This window comes from Trichosurus vulpecula, chromosome 1, assembly GCF_011100635.1.
Source record: "Trichosurus vulpecula isolate mTriVul1 chromosome 1, mTriVul1.pri, whole genome shotgun sequence".
Lineage (NCBI taxonomy): Eukaryota > Metazoa > Chordata > Mammalia > Diprotodontia > Phalangeridae > Trichosurus > Trichosurus vulpecula.
In genome coordinates this window covers 377,934,108-377,960,722 of record NC_050573.1, presented here as the reverse complement: position 1 = coordinate 377,960,722, position 26,615 = coordinate 377,934,108, and the positions used below count along the sequence as shown (strand labels likewise).

The 26,615-nt window shown below is 43.3% G+C and overlaps 1 protein-coding gene across 2 annotated transcripts in view; it reads right to left on the bottom strand.

The window, feature by feature from the left end:
• Nucleotides 1–310: 310 nt before the first annotated feature.
• RNF165 (ring finger protein 165) overlaps nucleotides 311–26,615 on the bottom strand; it is a 164,899-nt gene continuing 138,594 nt past the window's right edge. The window contains exons 2-8 of one of the 2 annotated variants that reach the window (XM_036741787.1): nucleotides 26,074–26,389; nucleotides 24,157–24,267; nucleotides 11,460–11,589; nucleotides 9,954–10,058; nucleotides 8,522–8,617; nucleotides 1,117–1,223; nucleotides 311–566 (exon numbers count right to left, since the gene is read on the bottom strand). In XM_036741787.1, coding sequence (XP_036597682.1) covers nucleotides 449–566; nucleotides 1,117–1,223; nucleotides 8,522–8,617; nucleotides 9,954–10,058; nucleotides 11,460–11,589; nucleotides 24,157–24,267; nucleotides 26,074–26,389 — 983 coding nt within the window. In that variant the 3' untranslated portion in view covers nucleotides 311–448. Of the gene's footprint in view, nucleotides 567–1,116; nucleotides 1,224–8,521; nucleotides 8,618–9,953; nucleotides 10,059–11,459; nucleotides 11,590–24,156; nucleotides 24,268–26,073; nucleotides 26,390–26,615 lie in introns of those variants that run through there. The other variant, XM_036741788.1, reaches the window with a different exon arrangement.

Below are 26,615 nucleotides of genomic sequence, written 5' to 3'. Positions count from 1 at the left end.
GCACCACACACAACATTTTTTTTCTTAAGCTAACATGCTCCGGTTGCCATCCACAGAAATAGCTAGAGACCCCTACATGGTTTCTACGTAGTCGAGAGGTATATATACAATCCTTCGAAGGACAGGATTGAGGGGCCAGACTATCCAACTAGTACCTTCGAGATCACATCTAAATCCTCAGCAGCTTGGGCCCCCCCTTCCCGCCCCCCTGGCTGGGCAATGGCCCCTCCCCCACGCATGGCACGTGGGGCGGTGACCATTCGGGCTGGGTGGGACCTCCTTCCTATCCCTTTGACGCTGATACCACCGATTCCTCTTTCCGCAAAATGTGCTTGCAGGCTTTTCCTTTAAATCAAATGGCTCAGAAGGCAAAGTTTGGCTGCAAGGGCTATGGCCGTCGGGGGACCTGGTGAAGGAAAGTGGGGCATCTGCCAGGCGGACTGTCACCTCAGCTGTCGGCACCCAGTTGTGTTTCAATGTCCACTCGGCAGATGGGGCATTTCTTGCTCATGGCGAGCCACTGGTCGACACACAGTTGGTGGAAGAGGTGCATACAGGGTAAACGCCTGGAAGAGACAGGCATGAGTTAGCTCTGGGACCAACCTGAGGAAGGGACACACGGGGCTAGCCTAGAACCAAGAGCAATGTGTGCGATAGTGGGGGACCCTCTTGGGGGACAAATGGAAGTTCATCCAAAAAAACCCCAAAACCACTTAGAAACTCTCCATGGAAGCTAATGCGGCTGAAAGTGGGCAGCCTATTTCAGTTTTATCATCATCTTCCCAGAGCTTAAACAGTACCTTGCACATAGTAGGTACTAAACAAATGCTTGTTGAATTGAACATAAAATAGAAAGATCCTTGATTCTTGAAACCCATCTCCTCCAGGGTGGCTCTTCCTAGACTGAATGCGAGGGGAAGTCTTTGTGCCAAGCTTTGTGCCAAATATCAAATTACTCTCCCACATTATACTTCCCCAAATGTGTACACGAGTGCACGCACACACGCACACACACACTCGCTGAGTAAGAGGAGATTTCTCCTAGTGACGTGTACCAACTTATTGACTAGCAGTCCTAAGAGTGGAGAACAGGGACCAAAGTGGGTTCCATCATACCTCACATCTTCTCCATCTTCAAGCATAGACAGACAAATCGTGCATTTTTCATCGGTGTCTGATTCCTCCCCATCTTCCTTCTTGCCTTTGCCTTCTTGGGGTCTTCGCTGTAGGAAGACAAATAAGACTTAATTCCCCAAGAGCAGGCCCAAGGGCTCTGGTGTTTTTTAAGTGACCGCCTTCCCTCCCTACCCACATTTCTTCCCTTACACCAGGTGTGGTGTTCCTAGGAGCCTCCTCCCCCCACTCCATTTCCCCGGTTTCATCTCTTATTTCCTTCATCAGTGCTACACGGCAAGGCCAGAAGAGTCTCTTCCAGTGAACCAACAGCTCCTTTTAAGCCCTTTCTCAAAATGGGTTTCTTGCCCCAAAGTCTTCACCAGGCCTATCACCCGGCCTGGAAGGAATTGAAGCCAAATGACTTCCCTCTGCGGCCCATCCTGTTCTCAGTCCCCCTTTTCCTTTCTCAATTTTATGCGAATTGCTTGACCAAAATTAGTTGTGTTTAGCATAGTGCCTGGCACACTGATTGATGAACAGAATGTCATTTGCAGGAAGGCTTCACTGCTGCCCCAGAGAAGACTGATAGTTCAGGCCAAGTGAGGGAGAGGATAATTTCATTTATTGTGGTCCCTAGGCAGCTTTGGGAGTAACAGAGGTTAGGAAATCGGGAGCATTGGTGAATCATTTCTGGAGTTGTGTCTTATACATTATTATAAAGCTCTCTTAAATTGACTTTTTTTCATTTCCACTAACAACACCTAGTGCCGACCATCATCACTTCACACCTGAATTACTGCAACAGCCTCTAAACTTGTTAATCAATTAATCCGTGGTCATCAGTCATGGGCATGGCCTCAGATAAACTGGGGCCTGGGAAAGACTTTAGTTTAGGAAGGTCAAGATCCTCACTGCATCCTGGACCATCACCAGTCATCTTGGCTTTTGTCTCGCCACTGGACTCTGAAGACTCTGGAGGAGAGAGTGAGGCTGATGACTTCAATAGCTCTGCCTCACTGAAATCCAATTCTCATGCAAGTCAAGGTATCACCCATGGTGTCACTGGTCCTTGATGAAGGATGAACAACAACCACAACATAGGATGCTAGGCCTAGAGCTAGAAGGGACCTTAGAGATCATCTAGTCCAACTCCTTAAGGAAACCAAAGCCCAGGGAGGTCAATTTGCCAAGATTTCACCAGTGATGATAAGTACCAGAGGCAGGATTTGAACCCAGGACCTCGGACTCCAGAGCTCTTTCCACTCTATCACTGCCTCATTATAACCTTTTTTCCCTCCCAACTTTCACCATATCTATTTCCTGCTCGAGAACTTTCTAATTTTCTGACTCCCTAACATTTCATTCACTCATAAAATCATAGGAATCTCAGATGTGGGCAAGACTTCAGAAATCATTCATTCATTCATTTAGTCAACATTTATGCAGCACCCTTACATCAATAATTTGCCTCAACCAACCCGTTCTCCCCCTTAGGTTGTAAGTTCTTTGAGAGGCAAGGCCTGTCTTTTGTCTCTTTTTGTATCCCCATCACTTAGCACAGTCCCTGGCACATAGTAGGTGTTTAACAAATGTTTATTGAATGAATGAATGAATTTTTCTCTCATAACTATCCAATATATATTTTTCTTTGCTCCAGGAAGGCTGGTCTCTTTACCATTTCCCAAACATAATATACTCATTTCCTGTTTTTTGACCCTTGCTTATGCTGCTCTCTCAACTTATATAACCCTCTTTCCCCATCCCTGCTCCAGACTTCACTATGATTCCTAAATTCTGTCCATCCTTCAAGGCCCACTTAAAGGCAGCCTCCTCCTGAATCCTTTTGTGAATACTCCACACTTGACTGATATTCTCTCCTCTGAATTCCTCGAGTACTTGCAATTCATAGCTCATTGTCCAGCCCTGATTATATGTTGCTCTATATTATTCTCTCATTTTTTCACTTGTGTTAGTTTTGCTTCCCACCTATCAGGGTCCTGATGACAGGGACTGTTATAAGTTCATAGGATCTAGAATTGGAAGGACCTTTGAGTCCAATCCTTTATTTCATAGAGGAGGAAACTGAGGCCAAGATACAATAAGTGACTTGGCCAAAGCCACACAGGTCGTAAGGAGCAGAATAGAGTTTGTCCCCAGATCCTCCGACTCCAAAGCAGATGTCCTTTTCTACGGGTCATCTCCATTTTGAATGTAAGCATTCTGAGAACAGGGCCTGTCTAATTGTTCCATTTGTATTCTGAGCACAGTCCTTGGCATGTAATAAGGATTTAATGAATGCTTTTCCATTCCATTTTCACAATCTCTCATTACATTTCTTTTCTTCCCGCAGCGACCCTAAGCACAGAATTGAATACTCAATATATTTTTTTGGATATCAATTATTTGCAAATTAGCAACACCTTAATGGGTTGGATCTGAGATCCTGAAGAACAGGGACCTTGTCTTATTCATCTTAGTATCCCCCATTGGGCCTAGTACAGGACTGAGACACACCATTGATCTTAAACAAATATTTAATGATGGGATGAATGATAGTAAGTTTCTATGGCACTTTAATATCTAGAAAGTTGCTCCCCTGAAATAATCCTGTGAGCTCAAGGATCACAAGATCATAGATTTTGATCAGGAAGGGACCTTAGAGTCTTTCTAGTCTAAACCTCTCATTTATCAGATGAGGATTAAATGTTAAGAGGTTAAATGTCTTGATCAAGGTCACAGAGCTAATGTCTGAAATGGGAGTCCTATCAGAGCTCCAGAAGGTTTGACCCATCCAAGGTGACTCAGCTAGCAGGTGGTAGAGCTGGGACTTGAACCCAGGACTTTTTTATTCAAGATTCAGTGCTCCTTTCATTACATTTGGCTGTTAAGTTACACAATGTGGTTGAATTTGATCAACCCAACTGTCAAGTGAAGTGTACTGATTGAACCACCAGATCCCAAAAGAAACCAATAATGCCAAAATAATGGGCAAACATCAGCCTGGGGAAAGGTCTGCAATGAAGTGGCTCAGTATTTATCCTTGAGTCTGTTCTGTTCAACACTGTTCTCAGTGATCTGAGGAAGGCATAGTTGGCGTGCTTAGTAAATAGACAGAAGACAAAGCTCAGAAGGATAGCTAAGGATGATTGGGATCCACAAAGGTCCTAACATCCTAAAACAATGTGTCAGATCTAATAAGCTGAATTTTAACAAGGATAAATAATAATTAAACAGTTTTAGGTTCACAATGTGTGCTTTTGCCACAACTACTCTATGAAATAGGTACAACTGTTATTAATTCTATTTTACAAACGAGGAATCTGATGTTGAGAAAATTGCATGGATTGAAAAAATCAGCTACACAAATACAGCATTGGGGAGATGCGGCTTCAAAATGGTTCGTGTAAAAAAGATGTGGCAATTTTAGTGGACTAGTAGTTCAATGGGAGTGAACAGTATAACATGGCAACATGTTAATTTAACAAGCTAAAGTGATATTAGGCTGTAATGAGAGAGAGAGAGAGAGAGAGAGAGAGAGAGAGAGAGAGAGAGAGATAGGTGATATATATATATATATATATATATATATATACATATATATATATAAAGGTGATAGGTAGATAGAAATATAGATAGGTAGGTAGGTAGAAGATATAGATAGGTGATTGATATAGATGACAGATAAATACATACATAGGGAGGTAGACAGGTAGATCTTTAATTAAGTACCCACTATAGAAGCATAGCATGCAAAATAAGGGAGGTTCTACTCCCACTATACCTGGAACTGGTCAAATCATGCCTGAAGTGTTTTGTTGTATTCAGTTCTGGACATCACATTTTAGGAAAGATATTGACACATTTCCAGAGGAGGTCAGTTTGAATGGTGGCTACAGACTATACCATATGAGAACTGGGTAAAGAATTGGGACCATTTAGCTTAAAGAAGAGAAAAATTGGGAGTATGGCAGTTGTCTTCAAATATATGAAGGACTGCCAGATAGAAGAGGGGTTAGACTTATTTTACTTGATCCTAGTGGGGAGAACTAAGAACAAGAGGTAGAAGTTTCAGAAAGCAAATTTCAGGTCCATAAAATGAAAAACTTCCTAAAACTTTCCAAAAGCAGAATTGGTTGCCTCAAAATGTAGTGAGCTCCCTGTTACTGGAAGTCATCAAGTGCAGGCTGATTATTCATTCCCTGGGGGTGCTGCAGAGAAGATTCTTTCTTCCCATCCAGGCGGATCTTAATCACCTCTGAGGCCCCTTCCAAATCTAAGATTCTATAAACTCAGTTGTCCTTTCCCCACCTCCACATGAATGTTGTTCAGGGTAGAAAATATTCCAATTTTCTGTCTTATTTAGAGACATTGAGGCTTTGACAGGAAGCTGCTAATTGCCAATCAAGGGCAATTAAGCAAGCTAGACTCATCTCTGGGAAGACCGCCATAATAAATAAAGTCTCCCTCAGGAGCCCCCAGCAACTGAACACCCAGCAAGGTGAACAGGAGTGGCAAATAGGCAATTCACCACAACCTTTCTTCAGGAGAGGTAGCCACAACAGCTACCAACAAGAACGAGGGGAATTTGGAGGCAGCAGGAAATGCTGACTGTGTTAGCAGATTGAAGGATAGAAGAATGTGACATAAAAGAAGGGAAGAAGGATCCTTGCTCCTCAATAATAGGTGCTTACTGAAAATGGGGGCTAGAAGAAGTTCCATCATCTAAAGCAGATACAGGTAAGGGTGTGTACATGTGTGAGACAGAGAGAGAGAGAGAGAGAGGGAGAGAGAGAGAGAGAGAGAGAGAGAGAGAGAGAGAGAGAGAGAGAGAAAGAAAGAAAGGAACAGAGAGAGAGAAACAAAGAAAGAGAGAGAGAGAGAGAGAGAGAGAGAGGAACAAAAAGAGAAAGGAACAGAGAGAGAGAGGAACAAAGAAAGAGAGAGAGAGAGAGAGAGAGAGAGAGAGAGAGAGAGAGAGAGAGAGAAGAGAGAGGAGAGAATTTAGTAAGGACCAGAAGTGATAATAGTTGGTGATTCCCTGTGGAAAAGCATTTGCTGAGGTTACATTCATAATAGAAAGGTCTGCTGACTTTCCCAGGGCATGAACATAGGACCTGAGGGGCTGAGGGGGAGCCTCACAAAACCTGGTGGCCACTACACCACTTCTGATGATTCATTTGGGAACAAATGATATTGCCAGAGAGAATCTACAGATTTTGAAGTTTGGGCCAAAAACTGAAGAGCTTAGAAATGTAAGTATTGTTTTTATCACTGCTTGTAATTGTAAAAAGGAGCTTCAGGAAAGAAAAGATGGATGCAGAAAGTAACAATTTCTGGTTAAGATGATGTCTGAGAATAGGATTTGGTTTCTAAGCTGTGGTATAAAATACAGGCAGGTTAGGATGCTGGCCAGGGATGGAGTACACCTAACAAGGGCTTGCAAGAATATATTTTCCTGTAGCCTTAAACATCAACCAAGAAGGCTTTGAACTGAAAAGAAGGAGTAAGAAAATTGCCTATGTATCTCTGCAAAGTTAGATACCTTAATCTTAACTTAGGGTCCACAGATACAGAAGGGTCTGTAAAGAATAGATTTTGGTGGGTCCATGAACTTGGATGAGGAAAATGTACCTTTATTTCTATATAAGTGGTTTCCTTTGTAGTCTTAGGATTTTTATTTTATATAGTTCAAAACCCTATTCTGAGAAGGGATCGATTGGCTTCACCAGACTTCCAAAGGGGTCCAGTGCGCCAGAAAAAAGGTTAAGAGAGTAACTGAAGAGAGTAACAGCTGTGATGTAAGAAGAAAATAACCACAGAGATGCTGAATAATTCAGAAGGGCCAAAGTATATGAAGAGATCCAGACATAAAAACTTCTGTTCTCAGCTGTCTACACACAAATGCACAAAGCATGGACATTAGGCAAGGAGAACTAGACTTCCTAATGCAAAAAGGCATAGTATCCAAAGCATAGGATATGATACCTCTCCCATGCTCTGCCCCTGTCATCTAGAGCGCTCAGCCATTGGTACCATGTTTTGGGGAGAATATTAATAATCAGAGACCATCTCATAAAATAATTAGTTTAAGAAATTAGAGGCATAATTTTGTGGTTGTTGTTATAGTCAAGTTGTTTCAGTTGTGTCTGACTCCTCATAAGCCCATTTGGGGATTTCTTGGCAAAGATACTAGAATGGTTTGCCATTTTCTTCTCCAGTTCATTTTACAGATGAAGAAACTGAAACCAATAGGGTTAAGTGACTTGCTCAGGGTCACAAGTATCTGAGGCTGGATTGGAACTCATGAAGATGAGTCTTCCTGATTCTAAGCCCAGTGCCCTAAAGTAAACCTAAAAAGGTGGAAATTGAAGGTCACCCAAAGAATGAGCCTTAGAGCCAGGATCAGATGCTAGGTCTTCCAACTAAAGCTTAGCTAGTCTAACTTCATTCAGCCTAGGACATAGCAGTCACTTATGGAAAACTGCCTTGCCTTCCCTTCTCCAGGCCAGACGTGTATTGTCCCATAGACAACAAATACCTGCTTATCCACAGTTCAAACAACCACACAGCTCTGTTAGCAGGCTATTTAACTTCTCTGAGCTTCAATCTCTCCAAATTCAATCAAGGGTGACAATGTGATGTATTGTTATACACATTTGTACACTTATATATACCCATCTTCATAAGGAAAAACACATCAACATATATTCTTAGTTCCCAACTCAAACTCCACCTCCTGCCAAGAGCACTTTCCTGGTCCCCTTAGCTATTTGTGCCTTCCTCTCAAAGGTTATAATCAATGCACTCTGAGTGTGTCTTATATAAACATATTTATTTTCATGTCATAAGTAGGATGTAAGTTCCTTGAAGACAAGAACTGTGTTTGCTTTTCCTTTGTTTCCCCAGCCTTAAGCACAGGGCCTTACGTAAGCACTTAATAAATACTTGTTTATTGGTTTGTTGTTTATTAAGGTCACTATCTGATGTAGTACTGAGGCCAGAAATTTTGTCACCGAGCAGCCAACCTGGTTGCCAACCAATCTGCTCCTGATCCTCAGACAATAGACACGGTTTGTCACCAGGCCCATACCTCAAGCCTTTCCAGCTTAGTGAATCTGCCAATGCTTGAGCTTTCCTGTCACAGCCATCAAGAACCCAGAACAATTCAGGCAAACACACCCTTGCCCTCATGTTTCTACAAGTGTCACCATCTTCTCTATCATCTCCATCAGACATCACATAAGGCCAATGAAGGTACCCTGTCCTCCTGGCTGATGAGTGGGGCCTCAGCTTCTGTTATGTCTCTCTAAGTGTAAGCTGGATCCAGATCCACAGCCACTGCCTTAGTAAACAGTCTTAAGAATGAACCATCCTGCCCAGTCAATGCGTCGGAGAAGTCACTCACCTTCTTGTACTTGTGGGGGAAGGTGAACCTCTCAATGGTGTTCTGCACAGCTCCTCGGCTCACACTGCCCAGTCTGTCCTCCAGCTGGAGTAGCTCCTACAGAAACACACACACACACATACACACTCACAGTGAGCCGCTTGGTAGGACTATAATAAACACACAGAAGAGACAACAGAAGGAACTTTTCTGATTTGGATATAGTGTGATAAAAAAGATTCTCTTTTCCATATATTTCTCCCCCCCCCTTTTTTGCCTCTAGCAATTAATCACCAAAAATTTATTAAGAATTATCTGTGTGCCAGGTTCTGTGCTAAGTGCTGGAGATACAGAGACCAAAAAAAAAAAGGAAAGAAAAATAAATAAAGAAAGAAAGTAAGCCCTACTCAGATGAAACATATTCTAATAGAGGTGGCAACAAGTACGTATATAAGTTACATATATTTTACATATATATTACATATATAATGCATACACATACAGAGCATAAATATAAAGAGAATAAATACAAGGCAGTTTAGGGAGAGGAGGAATTCCTAGTTGGAAGGATCCAGAAAGGTTTGTTATAAAAGGTTACAGCTGATGCCTCAGCTACATCTCAAGGGAAGAGAGAGACTCTGTGAGGCAGAAGTAAAGAGGGAGTGGATTCTAGCCATGGAGGACAGCCAATACACAAGATACAAAGACAAGAGATGGGGCATCATGTATGAGGGACAGAGAAAAGATCAATTTGGCCAGATCGCATTCTAAGTACAAGATGGAAAACAGTGTCCAATTAGATTGGAAAGAAAGATTAGGGCCAAGTTGGAGGGGTGTGTGTGTGTGTGTGTGTGTGTGTGTGTGTGTATGTATATGTATATGTACACATGTATATATTTTTAAAGCAAAGTATAGGAGCATATTTAAAATATATATATTTATTATAAAATATATTTATGTATAAATATTTTATCTATTTTATTATAAAATATTTTATATAATTTATTATAGCATCTCTCTATAAAATCTATTATATAATATATTTTATTATGAAATATATAGATTTACATATTTTATTATAACATATATAGATTTTTATATGTTTTCATTACAAAATATATAGATTTTGTAATAAATATATAGGTCTTATATATTTTAATAAAACACATAGATTATATGATATATTGTGAAATATATAATAAATTAAGATATATTTAAAGGCAAAATAGAGAATTCTATATAATACACTGTGGAGTATATATTATATAGAATATATTATGACAAAGTATATATTTAAAGGCAAAATAGAGAATAATAATTTTATTCTCAAGGAGATAGGAAGCCACCGTAGGTTTTGGTACAATCTGACCTCAGCATTTAGACCAAGTGACCTGCCAGCATCTAGCCTGGTCTCAGAGTTCCTTGGTGGGGCACTGAGCTGGAGAGAACATACCTCGTAGCTTTCCCTCACTGCCGATGTATGTCTGTTTGGATTCAGTCCCTGAAGAGCAAGGAAGTGAAGCTGGGGATAAGGGTAATTTCTGATTTCATGGACAACCTGTGTGAGGCAGAGAAAATGCCATGAATACAAAAAAGGAACCCCGGTCTCTACAATGGACTTAATTTCTGTAGCTTCCTTCCCCCCACCCCCCCTCCCCCTCTCCATAGACTCCAATCTGTTACTAGCACGGTCACTCCTCATTCAAGAATCTATAGTACTTACTTCCCATCAAGTCAAACTCAAACTCCTCTGCCAGGCCTCCAAAACCTGGCTTCAATCTACTTATTCAGTCTTATTTGCCCCTCATAATACACCTAATCCAGTTGGATCCTCTCATTGTCCCTAGAAAGAAGACACTGCTTCCCAACCAGCAGGGAGGGCCTTCCTCTCTCCCTTTGGTATATTCAAATCCTACTCCTTCTTCCCCTATCAAGGCCCGATTTAAGCCTCACCTGGTCCATGATCCCTTCCCTGGATACCCCAGCACTGCTCCCCGCCTCTAAACTACAAGGACCCTGTGGTGCCTGCCAGGAGTTCATCACAATCTCAAGTCAACCACTTGTTCCTCTAGGAGCACCTCCCTCCCTTTTTTCCCCTCTCCATCTCCAGCCAAGAGAAGGAACCAACCTAACAACGAGGCCACATCCTGCAATCCAGCTTTTGATTCTATACTGTCTTGTTTAGTGCTGCAGATGCTTTATGTGTGCATATCTTGTCCCTTCAATAGGACTATAAGCTTCTTGGAATTGCTAAAGACCTCTCTTCTCTTTTTCCTATGTAGCAGCAATAACTCACATTTACCTAGCTCTTTAAGGCTTACAATGCCAATATTGCTACACCTATTCTAGAATCTCAGAGAGATGCAATCCCCTACTTGGGTTCATACAGATAGTCTCAGAGCCAGACCCCGAATTCAGGTCATCAGACTCTAAGAGCAGTGCTTCTTCCATGACATCATACTCCCCTTTCCTCACTCACCAAGGGCCAGCCCCAAAGACATGAATAAATGAATTCCTTTCAGTCTTAAAGAGTACTTTCAAATATTTGCAAGGGACTCATATCTTCACCCTATCTTTTCTAGGTAAGGAGGGAAGTTACCATCATTCTCATTTTAGAGATGGAAAAATCTGCGACCTAGAGAGGTCTTGTGAAAATCATACAGTGAATTAGCCTAGGGAATCAGGACTAGAACTCAATGTTTGTCTCTCTAACTAGAGGCCTTTCCAACAGACCATGCTATAATATCTACTCCCCCACTCACTGCTGCCCCTTCCAAACTGTCTTGCTTTGCCCAATGTGGCCTCGCTGTTAGGTTGGTTCCTTCTCCTGGCTGGAGATGGAGAGGGGAAAAAAGGGAGGGAGGTGCTCCTAGAGGAACAAGTGGTTGACTTGAGATTGTGATGAACTCCTGGCAGGCACCACAGGAAAGCATTTTCCCAGCAGAGTCCTTTCACTTACCATCTGCGTGGAGGAAGAGTTTCTGGGAAAGTGGTGCATTCGAGGCGTCGCTAGGTAATGCTGATAGTGCTGAGGGATGGGCCGAACCTGGAACTGAGCGTGGCTCAAACCAGCATCCACACTGAGATCCCTGCAGGGGTAGCAATGGGGAATGGCGATTCATCCAAAATGAACAACCTCACTCTGTGGTTCACTGAGAGATACATCCCTATGGAAGCATACACACACCCAATTCCCACATTCCCTGTAAACCCACAGGGTTGGTTCACTCTATCTACGGAGTTACACTCTAACTCTTGGTGCCCTAAAGGGGACAATCAATCAACAAGCATTTATTAAGCACCTACTATGTGTCAGGTACTGTGCTAGGTGCTGGAGATGTGAGTACAAAGAATGAAACATTCTCTACGTACAATGAGCTTACATTCTAAAGGGGGAGGCAACAAGTACATACACATGTATACATATATATAATATACATATATACAGTGTAAATATAAAATTAATAAATACAAATATATATACAAAGTAATTAAACACAATTTGGGAGAGGAGGGGCTTGTAATGGGTGAGGATTAGGAAAGGTTACAAAAAGAAGATGGTGCTTTGGTTGTATAATATTGGAAGAAAGGGACTCTGTGAAGTGGAGATAAGAAGGGAGGGCATTCTAGGCATGGGGAACCACCAATGCAAAGCTCCGGAGATGGAGTGTTGCGTGAGCAACAGAGAGGAGGTCAGTTACATTAGACAACAGAGTGTAGGAGGAGTTATAATATCCAATAGGACTTGAATGATAGGTTGGGGAGGGTGGTGTAGGGTTTTAAAAGCTAGATGGAGATAAAGAATATTCTTCCACCAAAGGTTCGTTTCTTTTTTGTTAGGGAGCAGGGGGTTAAATGGGGAAGGTACAATGAAAAGGGTAAAACTGTCTTCTATGGGCATTAAGGGAGGTCTGGGAGTTCTTTTTTCCTGTGTAATCATATTATAATAATAATTCATATTTTTATAGCTCTTTAAGACTTGCAAAGCAAATATTATTACCCTCATCTTAAAGATAAGGGAACAGAGTCCCAGAGGGATGTGGTCACCTGCTTGGTTCACACGGATAATATCAGAGCCAAACCTTGAATTCAGGTATATTATTCGGATGAATGTTCTTTCCACTACACCACACTCCCCTTTCCCACTCACCAAGGACCAGTCTAGTTTCTAGCCTAGTCCCAGAGACATGAACAAATGAATACTTTCATTCTTAAAGAATGCGTTCAAATACTTCCAAAGCACTTACAGCTTCACCCTATCTTCCTTGTGGTAAGAGGGCAGATACCATTATTCCCATTTAAAGACAGAGAAAACTAAGACCTAGAAAGGTTGCGACCTTGTTGAAAAATCATACAGTGAGTTAGCCTAGGGAATGAGGACTAGCACTCAACTTGCCTGCGTTTGTCTCAAAGACCACAGCACATCATCTGCTCAGATGTGTTGGACTGGGACACCTCCCTTGGAGCTGGACACATGCTCTAGTCTCTTGTTGATGGTTATATGACTTTCTGGGTGTCCAAAGGAGAGGGAACACTAGGAAAAGTTTCTAAAGCTGAGCAATGGAGCTTTGCTCTTATAGGTTTTAGAAGAGGAAGGCTCTTGCAGTCAGAGTTCATCCCCCTGGGCCTCAGTCAATCAATCATTGGAAGACAGTGCCAGTCTCTGGGAGCCAGTCAGATGGGCTCACTATGTCACTCAGTGTCAAGAATGGGCCAGGGTACATGCCCAGCTCCATTGGAGGTACCCTTGTCCAGCAAACCAGGGGGTCTTCTGATTATCCCTGCTGTACACATAAGTGCCTAGACCCCTCTTTCATCTTTATTTCCACCTTTATAACCCATATTGATTTGACTCAATCACAGAAGCAGCCTTAGAGGTCATCTACTAGTTCAGTCTCTTCATTCGACAGAGGCAGAAACAGAACTTCAGAGCTGGGAAGTGACCAAGGCCCTACATCTCATGAGTGACACAGCCAGGTTTCCAGGTTCACAACTACAGTCTTCACTCCATTGCACCGAGCTACCTTTCCAACACAGGTGACCCTTGTAAGCAATGATGAAGAATGAGTCATGGCTGCAGTTGAGTGGAACATTTGCACTGAGATACCTACAAGTTCATCCTGTTTGGTCTCCTTTGTTAAGCAAAGCTACTCCTTCCAGACGTGGTCATCTGGAGCTCAAGTTACATCTGTTGCTATGCGGTAGAGAAAAGCTATCTAAGCTACACTGTGACCAGACCTCCTAAATGTGATGTCATTAGCACCTCTTGCTATGCAAGCCACAAAGCTGACTGGACCATAGAGAAGGAGAGGGAAGCTCAGCGGTTGGCTCAGCAAACAGGCTGGCACTCAGTCTCCATAGTCACTCTCCCCTCCATTGATTTCTGGTCCATCACATTTCAGACTTAATGATCTCACCAATCATGAGATCATCACACCAATCACTGATGGAGGCATTCTCCCAGTCCTATCTCCACCACCACAGCTTATTTTGGAAAGACATTAAGGATCGTCTCCTACTAAGATATTGAGGCAAGCCTCGTCTTCCATTCTCATGCCCTCTTTGGCCCCCTCTCAGACCCCAGTCCTGGAAGATGTGTCTGCCTGAGGTTCAGGGACATTGGTCGAGCACGGTCGAGTGGAAGGCACACTAGATTTGAAGTCAGGAAACCTGGGATCAAATCCCAGCTCTCCCACCTGTGTGATCTCAGATGAGTCACTTAACCTCTCTGGGTCTCAGTCTCCTCACTGGTAAAATGAAGACACAAAACCTTATGGTTCCATTATCCTGTGTCAATGGGTTTAGAAGAAAATCTCCTCTTCCTGTCTGGTATAATAATATCACTGTGAAATACAGCGGAGAAAGATTAGCTGACTTACTTGGAATACATATAGCTAGTAAATATCTGATGCAGGGTTTGAACCCAGGACCTTTGCATGCCTCCTCCTGCACTCACACACTGTAAGTACACGATATTTTGAACCTTCTTCTCTGTCCCTTCAAATAGTACTCTCAGAGGTAGTTCTGGCATCATTTCGTTGTTATCATAGAATATTAGGATGGAAGGGACCTTAGAAATAATCTAGTTCAATCTCATTTGTCAGAGGAGGAAACTGAGACCCAGGAAAAGTGACTTGCCTGTTGTCACCCAGGTAGTAAATATCAGGGCTGTGATTTGAACCCGGGTCTTATGCCTCCAAATCCATTGCTCTTTCTAGTGTACCACATTGCTTTCATACTTAGTGTGAATGAAAATTGCAGTCTCCTTCCTCCCCTCCCCTCCCACCAGCTCCAGCCCCAATACTTTGGGTACCCCTCCACTGCCAGACACCTGCAACACCCTCAGTTCCTTAGGGAATAAAGCAGGTTTACCTTTTAAATCTAATCTCTAACTGGGATGAAAAGCAATATTCCCTGGCAATGGAATTTCAGGCATCTACCAGCAAGTTCTGGGGGGCCGGGGGGAAGGCGGAGGGGTCGGCGGAGGGTTTTCTCATGCTCAATCTCCCAAAATCACACAGAAGAACTTGACGTCTGTGAGACCCAACAAAGACGTTAAGCATCTGTTTCCAGCAGATACGCCCTAGGTCCCACATCCAACGTACCCTAACCTCGGAAAAACAAAGTACCGGAGCTGGGATTGGGGACTGATTAATGTCTGAGGTCGGTAACGCAAACTAATCAATCAGACGCTCAACGCATGTATAGTAAGGACCAACTCTGCACCAGCCACCGGGCTAGGTACTGAAGATGTCAAAACAAAAGAAGGACCCGCCCTGCTCTCAAGGAACTTCTATTCTTTGTTGTTGTTTTTCATAATATTATATACAGCAATAACATTTAATAATATTCTATTTTCCCTCCCAATTACATGCTAAAAACAATTTTTAACATTTGGAGTATTTTTTAAGTTTTGAGTTCCAAATTCTATCCCTCTCTCCTTCTCTCCCCTCCCTGAGACAATAAGCAATCCCAAATAGATTATATATGTGCAATCATGTAAAACATTTCCATATTAGTCATTTTGTACAAGAAGACAAGGAAGGAAGGAAGGAAGGAAGGAAGGAAGGAAGGAAGGAAGGAAGGAAGGAAGGAAGGAAAGAAGGAAGGAATGAAGGAAGGGCAAAAGGAGAGAGAGATCGCAAACTCCTATTCTAATGAAGGAAACCAGCATGAAGCATGCCCTCAGTTGAGGTGGAAAAGGGACCCCACCCATGAGGGGGCAGAGAGAGCCTGAGAAAATGGTTTGAGTCCTGCCCCAAGCCTGACAAGGCAAAGGAGGAAGTGACTCTAGCTGAGAGATGGTAACTTCCCTCTTTCACTAAGTATTCTTGCTAACTAGGTGCTCATCTCTATTGTTTCTGAAGAATTCCAAGAGCCTCTCCAACCCTCTAAATTCAGCCTTGCCCACCCTCTACCCAGACACTGAGGTGGTGTATTTCGTAGAGCACTGGGCTTGGAATTAGGAAGACTCATCTTCCTGAGTTCAAATCTGGCCTCAGACATTTCCTAGTTGTGTGACCCTGGGCAAGTCACTTAACCCTGTTTGCCTCAGTATCCTCATCTGTAAAAATGAGCTGGAGAAAGAAATGGCAAACCATTTCAGCATCTGTGCAGAGAAAACCCCCAAAATTGGGGTCACAAAGAGCACCCTACCCAAATTATAGGATCACAGGTCACAGATTTAGATCTGAAAGGGAACGTAGAGATCATCTGGTCCAATCCTCCTCATTTTACAGATGAGAAAACTGAGGTCCACACATAAATAACTTAAAGTCAACCAGATAGTAAATGGTAGAACTGGGATTTGAACTCAGGTCCTCTGACTCTAAATGCTCCTTCCCCTGGACCATGCTGCCTCTATCCCTGGTCAAATCCCTGATTGCCTTAACCTTGTGATACACACGCTTTCCCCCAACACACATGCATACACACACACACACACACACACACACAAGCACATACCTTCTCTTCTCACCAGGGAATAGAGTATCATAGGATTATAAAAGTTAGAGACAGAAGGGAAATTGGAGATCCTGGAGTCCAATCTCTGCATTTTAATGAGGAGACTGAGGCCCAGAGAAATTGAGTGGCTCAGAGTCACACAGTGAGTGTCCCAGGGGGAATTCAAAGCTGGGTTTTCCTGCCCTGTAGTCCCATGTTCTAGCCACTACACCTAAAGTGAGTAGAGTGAGAACTGAATCACTGCCTAGTAGAACCTGTCCTAAAGGCACGTGGTCTGATGGGGAAGGACATGAGGGCACCGGATGCCCAAAGCTTCCCAGTTTTTTTCCCCAGAGCCAGCCCCGTTTATTAGAACTTACTTTGTCATTCTTCTCATCACTACAGAAGAACATGGTTATCATGCAGCTCATTACTGCAAGGATTCAATTGCACTCCATCAGATCTTGTCATTTAAATATCACAAATCAGTTGGCCTATAATTAGGTGCCAGGGCATGTCCGTGACACTTAGAACAGGCACTGTTCGCTTGCTAACAGCTATATTGACCTTGGAATGGCTCCCCTGGGTCAGTCCCATGGTCCCCCCAGCCCATGATTCTGTCTCCAAGAGATTGGCTGGGGGAGAGTGATTATCCTCCCTGGTGTTACCTTGAGGGGTATCAATGTGCCCCCAAGTGTGCTGAGCTTCTAATTACTCATTATCAACTGATCATTTCAGAATTCAGCTCAGCCCTTAGAATTCTTTAACATACAATTAGAAGGGAGCTTAAAGATCATTTAAGCCAACCCCTTCAAATTACATATGGGGAAACTGAGTCCCAGAGGTAAAGTGACTTGCTGTAGGTCACACAGGTTGTTATAAAAAAGCAAAGTTGAGACTCCATACCCGAGCCCCTGACTCTTTCTACTGTTCTGGGATGATTAGTTTGGGAACAGGACTAGAATAGTGTTAGGTGTCTGTGATCATAAATCTGGAGGAAGAAAGAACTTCAGAGGCTACCTAGTTCCACCGCCTCTTCTTGGACGAAGTCCCTGGGGCCCAAGGAGGTGAAGTGACCCATACCAGGGATGGGATTTGATCCTAGCTCCTGTAACTACAAAATGAGTTTCCTAAATGCCTTTTCCCTAAATCTACCTGTCTCTCAATCTGAGTGGGCCTAGATATTAACCAAGGTGTCAAGGATTTGTTTGGGAGAGGAAGAGAAACCTATCTGGAAACTCTTCCAGACTTTTTGTTACCAGTGCTCACCCCTAAACCCTAAGGCCCCAGTCTACACCCCGAGAGTCCCTGAGAAGCTCTAGGAATAATATAAGCTTTCACCAAATAAGGAAGAAAAACTAGCCAGCCTCAGACGCTAACTCAGTGGCCATGGCTCCAGCCACTAGGGGCTGGCAACAGGCAAGATTCTGAGCTCTCCATTTGGTCTCTGAAGGCCACACACCTCAGATCCCTCCTGAGAAATAATCCAAATCTCCTGACACATCCTTCCCCTTCCTCCTGCCTTCTTCTGTCCCAGGGGCTCCTTGTGGAAGGGGGAGAAGGGCCCCTCCAGTGGCATCTCCTTCTCTAATCCAATTAGCTGATTCAAGGTCTCCTGGCAGAAGAAATTTCTCAGAAGGAAGAAGAGGGCCGTGTAACGTAGTTAGCTTTATCATTATTACAAAACCCCCTCATCACCACCGAGCTAGAACTTTCTGGCGCAGAGATAATTACTCAGGAGGAGGGATGGCTGTTCTCTTCTTCTGGAAACTTCTGAAGCTGACTGAAAATTGGGACCAGCCTTGGCAAAAGAAGCAAAACAGTAGGGAGCAAATACAGGAAAGAAAATGCAGAACAAGGAGGTCTCCCTCAAGATCTGTGCTGAGAGGCGCTGGTCAGGTCTCTGGGCTACAATCTTTACATTTAGGTCATGTTGTTGGTGTTGTTCAGTCATATCTACTCTTTATGACCCCATTTGGGGTTTTCTTGTCAGAGATACTGGGATGGTTTTCCATTTCCTTCCCTAGCTCATTTTACAGATGAGGATACTGAGGCAAACAGGGTTAAGTGACTTGCCCAGGGTCACATAGCTAGTAAGTGTCTGAGGTCAGATTTGAACTCAGGAAGATGAGTCTTCCTGACGCCAGGCACAGAGCTCTATCCATTAAGTCAACTAACTGCCCAAACATTTAGGCTAATAGAACTTTACATTTAGGTCATAGGACTTAAGAGTTGGAAGAACCATAGAAATCACTGGTACAAGATCATCATTTTAAAGAATGGGAAATTGAGACCTATAGAAGATTAAGTAATTTTTCTAGGGTCACCCAGGTGACATAGGTACTAACTGGCAGAATATGGATTCAAATCCAGATCTTCCATGCCTTTAACTAAAGTACACTGGGGGCAGGAAAAACACTGACCCATAGTTTAACAGCATTATTTCACAGTTATGTTTCAGAGGGAAAGGATTTAATCTGTAGTAAAGCCTCATTAATTCAGACAATTACTAACTAGGAAAATGTTGGGATGAAGTTGACCTTTTCTTTATCTACATTAAAAAAGGACTAGCTTGGTTAATAAATAATGGAAATATGATAGTTAGAGTCTAATCTACTTTAAGAGAATCAGCTGTTTTCAACATTCTATTTTCCTTTAGGTCCAGACCTGTGTGGGGAGCTACTGGTGAGTAATCTCCCCTACCAATACAGCTCTGCATTTGGGGCAATTTAAATGGTCTGAGGTGCCTGGACAGCTCAGGCTCAGCCTCCCAACCAGGATGTTAGAAGCAAGACTTTAAAGCAGATCTTCTGAGTCCGGGGTCAGTTTTTTTTTCTACTACACCACCGTCTCCCATAAATGTAAATATTCCACTTAGATGCCAATAATTCAAATTTCACATGTAAGTTGTTCTTATGTATTATTAAATGATACCCACAAAGGACCCCTCCTTGAGAACACCTGGTTAGGCCAGTTCAAGTAAGTAAGTACATAATAACCTAACTGTTGTCTTGGTTAAATATTTGTTCATTCAGATTTGTCTCCAAGTTAGACTGACCTCTCTTACAAACTAGACCAAATCAATGAGGTGAGATTATATTTCCAAAGGCATGAAATGATAGGGCTTCTGTATAAACTAAGCTATTGGAAATTTCAGCAGCTATTCAGGATAAAATTGAACAAAACCTGGCTTTGGAGGCACTCGAGGTCTGGCCTCGATCTCTCTTTCTGGCCTCATTTCACACTAGCCACCTAGATGAACTCTTTACTTCAGCCAGACTGGTCTTTCTGTCTCCAGAAAATGTCTCATGCATTCTTCTCTCCAAATCTTTGCCCTCACCCGGACTGTGAGTCTATTTAAATCCCATCTATCCTTTGAGGCCCATCTTCAATACTAATTTTTCCACTGAATATCCCCGGACCACAGTGACCTCTCCTTTCTTGTAGATCCTATAGCTAATAATCATAATAACGACAATAATAATTGTTATATTTACACAACACTTAAAAGCTTCATGCTTGCCTCACAACAACCTGCTAAGCAGGTAGCTGGCATTTACAGAGCCCTCGAAGGTTTGCATGGCGCTTCGCATACAGTATACCATCTGGGTCTCCCAACATCCCTCTGAGGTAGGTACTGCAGAAATTACTATTCCCATTTCACAGATGAGGAAACTGAGGCTAAGAACGGTTGAGTCACTTGTCCAAGGTCTCACAATTATAAATTCAATTCAACAAACACTAATTGAGTACCCACTATGTGCCAGGCTCTATACTAGACATTATTCAGTTTCAGAGGCAACATTAGAACACAGACCTTCCTGATTTAATAGATCCATGAATCATCAAGTATTTATAAGGTGTTTTCTTGCCAGGGATTGTGCTGGACACCAGAGAAAGAAGACAAAAGTGACATGCTCCCTACCCTCAAGGAACTTATATTATTTTGAAGAAAACAACATGAATACGTATAAACAAGTATCTGTCGAGCAATTAACAGGGCTCTAAAATAAACAACCTCTGTATTCATACACTATTACTTTTAAACTGTATTATTAACATTTTTTTTCCTTCACCTAAATCTAGACAATCGGAAGAAAAAAATCGCCAAAGCCCTGTGTTGTAGACTGCCAATTTCTGAGGTGTAAATTGTTCACACTGAAAATTTAACAATAGGTTCTCAAGCCTGAACTGGCTCCATCTCACTCCTGCATATTAGTTATTACTAACTGCATACAAAGTAAAGGATGAGGGGAGAGAGTAAGGCAAGCAACAGGAAGAATCAGGGAAGGCTTCATGTAGGAGGTGGCACCTGAACTGAATTTTAAAGAAAGCTACAGATTTGAAGAGGCTATGATGAGGAGGTAGTGCATTCCAGGAAGGAGGTTCAGCCTATGCAAAAGCACAGAGTCAGGCAACTGATTGTCATGTATAAGGAAGGGCAGCTGGGATAACTTGACTTAGAACATAGAATGCATTGATATTATTGTTTGGTTGTTCTTCAGTCATGTCCGCCTCTCCGTGATCCCTTTGGGGGTTTTCCTGGTGAAGATACTGAGCAGTTTGCCATTTACTTCTCCTGCTCATTTCACAGAGGAGAAAGCTACGGTCAACAGGGTTGAGGGACTTGTCCAGGGTCACCCAGCCAGTAAGTGCCTGAGGCCAGATTTGAACTCAGGAAGAGGAGTCTTCTTGACTCCAGGCCCAGCGCTCTGTGCATTATAGCACCACCTAGCTGCTTACAAGATGCATGAAGGAGAGTAAAGTGGAATAATTCTATTAAGGAAGGTTGGAGTGAGAACATGAAAGGCTTTGAATGACAGAGGAATCTATATTTTACCCTAGAGATAACAGGAAGCCACTGGAGTTTTTAGATGAAAAGATTAACATGCTCAGACTTAAGCTTTAGGGACATTGCTTTGGCAGTTTATGAAAGATAGATTGTTGTGAAGAGAGAACCCTCACTAAAAAATCAGTTAGGAAGAAATTGCCATAGTCTAGGCAAGAGATGCTGAGATCCTGAACTAGAGTGGTGTGGTAGCCCTGTAAGTTGAGAGAAAGGGATGGATACAAGAGATGCTGTGGCAGTAGAAAGGACAAGACTTGGTAATTGATTAGGACAGGGGAGGTGAGGAAGACTAGATTTCAAACCTGGCAACCAGAAGGATGATGTTGCTCTCTACATAATCAGAAGAGTTAGAAAGAGGGGCAGGTTCAGAGGGAAAGATAATGAGTACTGTTGACATGTTGAATTTGAGATCTGTGGAATATATATTAGGAAATGTCTGGGAAGCTGTTGGTGATGCAAGACTCTAGGGCTCAATATATAAACCTGGGAGTTATTTGCATGGAGATAATCACTGAACCCTTGGAAGCTCATGAGATCATGAAGACAGAGTTAGAGAGAGAGAAAAGAAGAGGGCTCAGGATGGAGCCTTGAACAGATGGTGGAGACTGAGAAGACACTGGACAGCCATGAGAGGAGAGGAGAGAACATTGAGGACGGGTTGTCAATAGCACCACATGCTGCAGAGAGGTCAAGAGGATGAAGACAAACAAGACCATATGACTGAGCAACTAAGAGATCACAGAGACTCGAAAATGGGATGGAAAGAAGAAGAAAATGAAGCTGAACACCATATAATTAGAATGACCAAATTTGGCCCCACAAAAGAGATGAGAAAATGTTCCTCTCTTCTTTTTAAGAGTTTGCCAGCTATGGGTGTGGGAAACCAAATACATTGTCAGCTTCTGTTGTGTCAATGTCACTAAACTTTTTTTTCTTTCTGTTTATTCTTTCTTATAAAGGATGGCTCATTGGGTAGATGAGGGGAGAGGAATATATTAGGAGACAAAGGTTATATAAAAGCAAAAGACGTCAATAAATGTTTTTAAAAGAAAGATCATTGGTAACTTTGGAGTGAGTAGCTTTAGTTTCATTATTTGTGAGTGAGTGAATGAATGAATGAATGAACGAAAAAAAGTGTTTATTAAGCACTTACAATGTATCAGGCTCTGTGCTAAGTGATGGGAATACAAATGCACAAATACAGATAGTCTCTGAACTCAAGGAGTTTACATTCTAATAAGGGAAAACAACACATAAGGGGATGTTGGCCAGAAAGGAGCAGTTTGGCTTGAGAAGTCACTGGGATGGTGAATCCAGCCACAGGACAACGGATTGGTGTGTCTTTTCTAAGAGCAGCAGTGCTGATTTGAATATTGTTGCAAAAGCTAGAAACCAGATTGCAAGAGTGAGAAGTAAATAGGAGAGGAAATGGAGGTGAGGAGGGTAAGCATTTTTTATTTTGGGATTTGTTTGTGAGAGAAGAGATATAGGATCAAGTTAAGGTTTTTTGAGGATAGGTGAGACATCCTTATTTGCACATAGCAGAGAAGAGGGCAGTAGATAAGCAGAGATTAAAGATTAGAGAGTGAGAGAGGGGATGATTGTGAAAGCAATCTGCCATAAGAGAATGGAGTAAGGATGAATCAAAACTGCAAGTAGAACTAGGCTTGGTGGAGATGAATAGTCTTGGGTTAGGGTTTGACAAGATATAAGCAGCGATAGGGAGAAGAAGCAAGAAATTAGAGAATAGCAGTGTACGGCTGAATGGGCCGATGGGTCGGTATTGGGAAGGGAGGAAAGAAAGGCCAGATGTGATGGGCTGGGAGAACATTGAGAGATGGAGCTGGAGGTCACAGTATGGATGAAGAATAGGTTTGGGAGAAGTAAAGCCTAAGGAAAAATAGAATAACAAGAGACTATGGTAGGATAAAGGAATTTCAGAATGCTTGTTCCTGGAAGGGGAACACTTACAGGTGATGGAAGGATCTTGTCTGTGGTTATGGAGTAGGCTAAAGGTAAATGTCAGGAGAGTTGAGAGGATTGGTGAAATGAGAGATCAGGATGTTTGAAGCACCAACATGAATAGTGATAAGGACAGAAGTAGGGGCCGAGAGGAGACTGTGAACAAGGTACTAAGTTCCTTGAGAAAGGAAGGAGAACCAACTTGGTGGCCAGTCATAACCGCTACCAAGTCCTGGATAGAGTGTCATATATTCCTCAACCGAATAAGACTGAAAGGAAGACTCCAAGTCCGGGACTCCTCCCACTATTCCATAAGAACTGTTGTTCTTATGTACAAATTATGATAATTCATATTTCCATAGAGTTTCCGAAGTGTCTTCTCTCACAGCAACTATATGGATTTGTATCATCATCCCAATTTGACAGAAGAAGAAACTGAGGTTCGGAGATGTTAAATGACTTGCCCAGGGTCACCTTGTGATATCTTTTATACTGTGGTCTTTTTTGTTATTTGTGCATTTCCTGCCCCCAGTACCACTGGACTGTAAGTTCTGTAGGAGCTAGCCAGGTCCAGGTCCCCTTTGCTAGGTTCTCCCACAGTCCCTAGCACAGACCTAGACACAGAACGGACAGTAAACAGTCACATCAATAAGCAGTTATTATTTTGCTGTCTAGCCTTTGGAAAGTTAGACAGAGGCAGAAGGGGCATCTGGGGTGGGTAAATAGATGAGGAAGTAGGCCTATTTTCCTGCTCAAATTAATGGGGAATAGGATGGAATCAGTACAGGTAAGAAATTTCTCCCGCCTCCCCCACTCACTCGCATATTCCCAGTTGCCCATACCCCATCTGTGCTCCCCAGACAGTGAGAGGAGGTAGACACAGGAGGACCAGGAGACTCACCAGTCGGTGCCCTCAGCCAAATACCTGGGCTGAGGCGTCTGTAGTTGATGGCTGAAGTCAAAGCCTGGATGCAGCCGGTGAGGGTGAACGGACACACGTTCCTGAGTCCGCCTGTGGCATAGACGCACTTGATTTAGGGCAAAGCTGCACATGCTGGGACCCACCCCTGCTATTCTCTCCAGCAATCAACATCAGGGCTCCTAGTGCAAAGCCAGGTCCTTGCCCATCCCTTCCAAGACCTTGTCTCTTCTCCAGGAAGCCTTACCAGAGGGATCCCACCCAAGTTCAGGAAGTTCAAGGATTCTCTGGCTGATCCTGGCTCAATACTTAGATGTTTCTCACAGGTGTAATCTAGCGCACCTTCTACCTCTCCAGTTTAGGACCATCGATTTAGAGCTGACCAGACACCCTCAGTGTGTTTTTTGGTTGTGGTAAACTGTTATTTTCCCCTTCATTTCTTTTTTAATCTTTGTTACAAGGGAAGGTTCTCTGGGTAAGGGAGTAGGGAGGGATATAGACATTCAGAAATGAATGTGATATGAAAACCAAAGGCACCAAATTAAAGAAACAAAAAGATTTAGAGCGAGAAGGGACTTTAGAGGGTGTCTCTTCCAGTCCCCTTGTTTTACAGATGCCTGGCACATAGTAGGTGTTTAATAAATGCTTGTTGGATGATAACAGATGAGGAACTGAAGCCCACAGAGGGTAAGTGACTTGTCCAAGGTCACACCAGCTGCAGGGCTGAGATCTGAACACAAATTCCTTGACTTTCAATGCAGCATTCTTTTCACAGTATCCTGCAGCCTCTGGTTACTTCATTTCCCGTTTCTCCCCAATACTGACTGTCCAATCTAGTCAGGTCCTTTTCCCTCTCACTCTGTTGATAGTAAGTCATGTAGATTTCCACCTCCACGTTTGTCGTCGTTTCTCCACCAGTCCAAATCCCACTTATCGTTCAAAGTACCAGCTCCTCCAGGAAGTTTTCTCTGCCCTCCCTCCCTCCCTCCCTCTCTCCCTCCCTCTCTCTCTCTCTCTCTCTCTCTCTCTCTCTCTCTCTCTCTCTCCTCTGTCTCTCTCTGTTTTGTCTTTTCTCTCTCCCTCCCTCTGTCTCTGCTCTCTTCTCTCTGTCTCTCTCCTTCTCTGTCTCTGCTCTCTCTCTCTCCCTCCATCCATCCATCCTTCCCTCCTTCTCTCTCTCTGTCTGCTCTCTCTTCTCTCTCTGTCTCTGTGTTTCTCTATCTCTCTCTCCTCTCTCTTCTCTCCCTGTCTCTATCTCTGTCTCTCTCTTTCTGCTCTCTCCTCTGTCTGTCTCTGCTATCTCCTTTGTCTGTCTGTCTGACTCTTTGCTCTCTCTGCTCTGTTCTCTCTCTCTCTTTCCTCTCTCTTCTGTCTGTCTGTCTCTCTCTGTCTCTGCCTCTATCTCTGTCTCTCTCGCTCTCTATCTCTGTCTCTCTTCTCTCTCTGTCTCTATCTCTGTCTGTCTCTCTGCTCTCTCCTCTGTCTGTCTGTCTCTGCCTCTCTGCTCTCTCCTCTCTCTGTCTCTGTCTCTGCCTGTCTGCTGTCTTCTCTCTGTCTCTCTCTGCCTCTCCCCCTCTGTCCTCTCCTCTCTCTGTCTCTCTCTCCTGTGACAGAGATTTCACTATCCCATGCGTAAGAGCCTTCTCTTATTTGGCAGCCCTAGCTATTAGGAAGTCATTGCATTTATTGAGGCAAATCTCCCTCTATAAACAATAGGGATTGACACAGTGAGTGTTCTGACAAAACTTGTAGACTTGGCCAGCAAGTCTAAGGCCAAACTTCTCATCCGCTCCTAAGGAATGAACAGCCTCCCAGACGAGAATGGCTTCAAGACTCAGACAGGAAAGCGTCTCCCCATTCCCCAGAGCCCTTCAGCCTGCCTTCATGTCAGTTACTCACCTGGGGTGTGAGACCAGCCTGCGATGTTGGGCCTCAAGGAGCTGCTGCTGGAGGAGGTATTGCTGGTGCAGGGCCTGAGGTAGGAAGGAGGGACCTGTGACGTCCTGGAACGGGAGGGTGGGCAGCGGGGTCAGGGGCTGGTGGAGGGTGCCGCTGTGCTGGTGGGCCGGGGCCATGTGGGGACTGAGGCCCGGCTGGGACTGCACAGGATGCGCGATGGGGAAGTCCGTAGTGAGCTGCTGTGGCTGGGGGGGACCCAAGTGGAAGTGGCGGCAGGAGGTAGCGTGAGGATGCTGAGACCTTTGAAAAGGGGCACCTGAGGAAGTAAGGACAGGATAAAGATGATTAGGACCAATGTAGAGCACCTGGCCAACAGCTTCAACTTAATCAGAGTCAGAAACTATCCCGTAAAAGTACAGCATTGATTTCAGGTAAAGAATCAACTGTTACAAGGTTCTGCTTTAATGAATAGATAACCAATTAGAGTTTGTATTTCCTTTTTTTTTTTTTTTGGTTCAGCTGTTTTTCAGTCATATCCAGGT